This window comes from Zootoca vivipara, chromosome 1, assembly GCF_965207765.1.
Source record: "Zootoca vivipara chromosome 1, rZooViv2.hap1.1, whole genome shotgun sequence".
NCBI classification, from domain to species: domain Eukaryota; kingdom Metazoa; phylum Chordata; class Lepidosauria; order Squamata; family Lacertidae; genus Zootoca; species Zootoca vivipara.
Genome location: NC_142582.1, coordinates 42,754,724 through 42,760,723, shown reverse-complemented (window position 1 = coordinate 42,760,723; position 6,000 = coordinate 42,754,724). Strand labels below are relative to the sequence as shown.

General features: G+C 42.9%; 1 protein-coding gene across 4 annotated transcripts in view; it reads right to left on the bottom strand.

The window, feature by feature from the left end:
• Nucleotides 1-465: 465 nt before the first annotated feature.
• Nucleotides 466-6,000, bottom strand: part of ITGB5 (integrin subunit beta 5) — a 76,951-nt gene continuing 71,416 nt past the window's right edge. For all 4 annotated transcript variants that reach the window (XM_088652362.1, XM_035129332.3, XM_088652355.1 and 1 more), the window contains 3 exons: nucleotides 3,395-3,511; nucleotides 1,514-1,680; nucleotides 466-1,040 (listed from right to left, as the gene is read on the bottom strand). In XM_088652362.1, coding sequence (XP_088508488.1) covers nucleotides 945-1,040; nucleotides 1,514-1,680; nucleotides 3,395-3,511 — 380 coding nt within the window. In that variant the 3' untranslated portion in view covers nucleotides 466-944. The remainder of the gene's footprint in view (nucleotides 1,041-1,513; nucleotides 1,681-3,394; nucleotides 3,512-6,000) is intronic.

The following is a 6,000-nucleotide window of genomic DNA, read 5'->3' as shown; positions in this document are numbered from 1 at the left end:
GATTATGTATCTTAAGTTTTGTGGTTAGTTGAATTATGAAAATATTGCAGTATCCACACTTGTGTTTATTTTATTTTCACCATGGGTCACGTAGTGAGCAAATAGGGGCTGATAAATTCAGGTTAAAATGATTAACAACAAGATGCTAAGCATGTGTACTTGGAAGTAAAGTTCAGTGGGAATTAATCCTAAGTAAGCATGTTTTGAGTCAAAACATTTCCGGCCACTTAAAAGCTTCTGTGACTGCAGTAACAGCATCTACAGAGAGAAGGGCTGTAATGTGGAATTTCAGATAACTGAGCAGCTTGTAAGTGTACAAGTTAAGCTAAAACTGATGGGCTGAACAAGCAAACAGCCTTCACTGTTTATGTTCATTTAAATTCTGATTAAAAAGTCCTTAAAGACACATCTTCATAAAGAAAAACTTGATCATGGAAGCAGAGGAATAAGTGTACTCATAGCACATATATGCAATTGCTTTTATTTTTTTAATATAAAAAATTATTCTAAAAACTGTTTAACACCTGGTGTTTTTTTTTCAAAAAAAAACAATGCTTCCACCACCTTCTCCAATGCTAGTTTTTCCTCCCCTAAAAACCAGCAGTGACAGAATACCCCTATGAAATGGACCTGCATGTTTTTTTCCTACCAAGATATGGCTGAAGCTGCTATATGGCACATTGTTCAATAGGTTGGCGCTTCCGAGGCATCAAGAGCTCCAGGTCAGTGACAGCACATCAGCAGGGCTTGGGTTAGAATCTGCAGAGCACATGGGCTGGTACCCATTTGTCCTCAATGTGCAATAGAAGCCATCTCCTGACATTCAAGTCAAAGTGTAGAATACTGTCCCACTGTAAAGGATTCAGTCTTCCTTTTTGGGAAGCGGTGAGGAAGCCAAGCAATTGTCAAGCATTCCACTCTCTCTTCCACCTTCAAGCATAATGTCAATCAACTGTACCATTATAGGTCCTGTTAAGCTTGTTGAATGTGAAATCTAAGCTATGGGTGGAAATAGGTTTTCGGTAAAGAGGGTTTGAAGCCTGCAAAAAAGAAAAAGAAGTGATATAAACAGTGCATTTACAGGGAGATTACACTCTAGACATGCAAACCAAATACAAGTTCCGCTAAAATCAATGGAATCTCATTTGTTTTCCCCTCCCCTTAATGTGGGCTGTCTATTTTTTCATGGAGTGACCAACTGCCCCAAGAGCAAAGCTGCAGCCTGCCCTCCTGGGCAAAGGCAATTTGAGCTGCCAATACATTGGGGCTCCTCAGCTGCTGCCAACACAGCCACTGCACGTGTGCATCTCTCCACCTGAGCCACCTCTGCCTCCCTGCACACCATTCTGGTCTCAAGCAGCCCCCATGAATCTTTCCCTGAACAGAGTAAAGAAAAACTTTCACTTCCTGCTCTCTAGTCCTCAGCACACATTTGCACATTTCTTCCCACCTCCTATGCACTGAGCCCTTTTCCAGCTCTTTCCCAGTTTTCCCCCATGAAGTGAATGCTTACCATTTCATATCTTGCCCGGGAACGCTCACTTTGGAATCTGGCAAATTCCCGCCTGTCATGAATAGTGACCAGCAGCTTCCAAATTGCCAAGAGGACAATCCCCAGGAGCACAATGCTGCCTACCACAGCCAGCAAGATCATCATGGCATCAGGGGCATTGCTACACTCTGGCAAGGAAAAGAAAGGGACCCCGGTTGATCATCACTGATAATGACACTATCTAAATCCAGTGTAATAATCAGAAAACATCAGAACTTGCCTTTTCAAATACAGGTATTTTTATGATGCAGTATTTCAGAGACAACAGTTAACTATTAACATATTATCAGCTCTGCTAATTCATTTGCAGCATATATATTGTTGCAGCAGCAGAGTTTTTATATATCCCCAATCCAGCAAGTGGCTACTTCTGTGCACATATAAGGTCAATGGATGGGGAATTTCACATGTTTTTTTGCTTGCTGCATGTGACAGCTCCATATGTATAGCTTTTTTAAGAACGGGTGGGAAACCTCAGCCTGGGCTCTTAAGAAGTTTCACCCTTTCCTCAGCCACACTCTTCCCAGCCCACATTCTTCACTGGTCCTATTTCACACGCTCCTTGAGTGTGTTTGCCTGGCTCAGAATGTGTCCTTGAACTCTGATAATGCCTCTTGCTTGTCCAGGTGGAAGCTAAAGAGGGGGATCTGAGTGCATATACAAACTGGCCTACTTTACATAGATAAAATTTACATCCGTTGCTCTGCCCTGTCCACCACTGGCATACAGCCCCAAAGTTGCCTAGAAAGGAATGCCATCTGAAAATGATGCCCCACCCACTTCAAGCTCACAGCTCAGCTAATTTGACAGACGACTGGGGAGAGGGGGCGCAACTACATTCAATTCCCTAAAGCTAAGGTAGGGCACAATATTGCCTAACCTTTCGACTATAAAAAGTATTAATTTTTTATTAATTTTTTTATTTTAAATCCAATATTGGACTCTTCCCCAAAGTCTGGAGCTGTTTAGATCAGGAGCTTTAGATTATCATGCTATACCATTGCTTATCTAGATTCTTTTTTACTTTGCACATACTTAGACTTAAAAATAAGGGTGGGGATTTGTAAGCTCCAATTGACTCGGATGTTTCTTCTGGCAAGAATGCTTGCAACACTGAGGTAAGTTGACTTCATCCCCCCATCACACAAGGTCCTCCTGATGTGCTCCAGATGTGCCTGGCACGGATCACTGACCATCCACCTTCATCCCCTCTCACTAGTATTCTGTGGACCACTCCCTATGTGAATCTGTTCTTCTGGCTTAACCTACATGCAGTTTTCCTGCATTAGTGGACAGAGCGATCCCAAACCCTCTAGTGCTCAGCTGTCTCCTCCCAGCTAAGCTGGCCTCCTGCAGGCTGCCTTCAACAGAGCAATGCAGAACTGCCCCTTTGAAATATACAGACACAAGGGAGTTCTATGGGCAGCCAGTGATAGGTCCCAAAACAGGGTATTAGGGGGGCAGGGAGGCTGAGCTAGCCTAGGATCCATCAGCATCAGGCTCAATCCCTGCACCACCTCCAGGCTGGTGCAGCAATTTAACCTCTCACTTACTGCCCTGGCTGTTGTGCATGGCAGGGCTGTGGAAGTGGCCCCACCACACTAAAGCCCCCAAAGGGGGAAGGCTTGGTTTGCCTTAAATACCTAAAACTGCTCATGTGTTTTCTGCACATCTTAAAAGGGAAAGAGTATCTAGGGACAACATCCAAACTCTTGTACCCTTAGTGGTATTAAAGGAAGCAAAATGTTCTAAGGGATTCTCCAGTCAAGTCCACAACCAAACTTTTGCCTTGCTGGTGTGGACTATGGACAAACAGCACAAAGCATGTACGATATAACAAACCTGGTTCCTTGAGAATAGTGATGTTTGTCTTTCCACTGGTGAGTTCCGTGTAGGTGAACTTCATCACACAGTCCTTCAGTGGGTAAGCACACAAGACTGAATGAGGGTCATCAGTTTCTGGAATAAAATGTAAGACAATTCTATTTATAACACAAAGATTTAAAACCCTAGCATATTGTGGCATATGTTGAAAAGCATTTCAACCTATAACATATCCCTAGCATTAGATGCTCCCTTTGTTTTGCTGGGCATTTGTTCAGCGCATCAAAACACATGTTTGAATTACCATTATTTTGACCCCAGAAATGGAAGAATATGTTGAGATTCTAAGTCTCTTGGGTCTCTGGATTCCTTTCAATATGACAGCATTCCTGATGGTACATATGGAGCAAATTAGGAAACCATTCAAATGTCTAAAATTGTTGAAACCATTAACATAGTGAGTAGGTGAAAGATTGACTCGGCTACATGCCTAAACATTTTGAAAGCTATGGATAAACACAACTCCAAGATTGCAAAGGAGATGTTGGTATGGCCCCACCTTCCTTAAAGAGGAATTTCTATGTCTCTCTGAAAGAAGGCCAAGCAAAACTGAAACTTGGAAGGCTATCTTTGGAAGAGGAAGTTTCATTTCCTTATGCCAAGCTCCATGAAGGAAGTAATTGTCTGGAAATAAGCTTAATTTTGCAATCCAGTTGGGGCATAGGGAGTAGCGGGGAGATGGAGATTAAAATATTCAACACTGCTATGGTCAGTGTTGTGCATTACTGAAAAACATGCTGTGATAGATATGCTGCATAGGGTCAAGCGAAGGCATTAAACTGAATAGTTATGTGGCCAGAGATCTGGGGCAGATGAGAAAATTGCATCCTCAGGCAGGTCTCATTGGCAAGTCTCTCACTTTTGCCCATATTCGTTTGCAGTTTTTAAACACTCCCATCATCCCTAGCCATTGGCCATGCTGGCTGGAGCTGATGGCAGCTGAAGACCCAACAATCTCTGGAGGACCACGGTAAGGTTCTAGAGCAGATAAGGAACCCAAGAAGTTAAAGTAGTAAACGTTAACCAACAAATTCAAACTAGCATGGGGACAAGCAAAGGAGGACTCATTCACCACGGTATGGTTCCCTTTTATCACATATCACAGCACAACAGGACAATGATCTATCCCCACAGCATACAACAGCATGCAAATCAATTTGGCTATCCTGACCCAACGACCTACCGGCCCCCCCTAACCTCTCGTATTATCATTAAAAATAAATACATAAACAAAGGACCTACCCCTGACACAAACCCCAACACTAATAATAGGCAGCAGAACAAAAGAACAGAATCTCCACCCTCTCTTTTCCCTCAAATGAAATATGTCAATGACAAAAGTGTCTCTCACTACACGTAAAGGAACTGTGAGAAAGACTGAATTGAAAGCGAAGACAACAGATGTAACACAGAAATATTTAACAAAAAAATACTTAAGTGGTATTTGAGGGAAAGCAGTGTATCTCACTGTTCTAATGCTTGTTGTTTGGATCACTGCTAAAACCAAGTATCAAGTTCACTTTTTTTAGCAATAAACCAACAATTTGTAAAGGCTCCTAGGGTCTGATCAGACATTCCATCTCATCATTTCTGAACCCAGCTACAGATTTTCAGAAGAATGCACACAAAAGACCTATCTGGTTTAGGCTAATAAGTAAAGCCCTACTAACAAACGATGCTGGCTACAATGCCAAGGGATTGCATCCACGCTCTCCCATGGATTCCTTTTGCTTTCCTCTTGCCTTCATTTTTGAATACTCCACAGACAACAGTCCCATTTTTGAGGCGCACAGCTGCAAAGTGCTGACAAAGTGGAGATGTTATCAAAATTGCAATCAATCCACTGTGTTTGCATTCCAAAAATGTGCTGAATGGTTTTTATCGCCAGAAATTGCTTGAAGGGTCCTTTTTGAGAGAAAGGGGGGAGTTGTGGGAGGAAGAGGGGGGCAGACATGGCTGTTTGAAGCAGTTTCTCCCCCCACCCCCAGTGGATCATATAAGGACAGGCAGTTAGATGAAATGAAAAGGCCCGTCAAATGGGTTTGCAGGAAAAAACCCATCTATAGCAGGTTTGGGCCACTGCATGTGAAAGTGAAGCAGAAGGGTCCATTCTCCTATATTATTCAACATCTATATGAAGCCAATGGGAGCTGTCATCCAGGGGTTTGGAGCATGGGTGACACACATATTTCTCCCCATTCCATCTGAATCAGGAGAGGCTGTGAAAGTGTTGAACCAGAGGCTGGATCCCAATAGGACACTCTGAGGTGGAGGTGATGAAGTAGGTTTGAAGGAGTCCAATATGATCACTATGCCATCATATTTTATGCCCTGTCCAAATTGTGGTGGCTACAGAAGCCATAGAGTCCATGCCTCTGTTGGGACCCCATAAAGGAGCAAGTAAGGAACCCAGACGTTTCAGTTCAATTCTACCCTAGACTTGTAAAGCTGGTGCAAATCACTTCCCAAAAGTAGATCTCCATAATTTTTCTGTTTGCACAGGAAGAGCTTTGCATGCAATTCAGCAGAATATTGCCTATGTTATCTCTGCAGAGCTTAAGCGT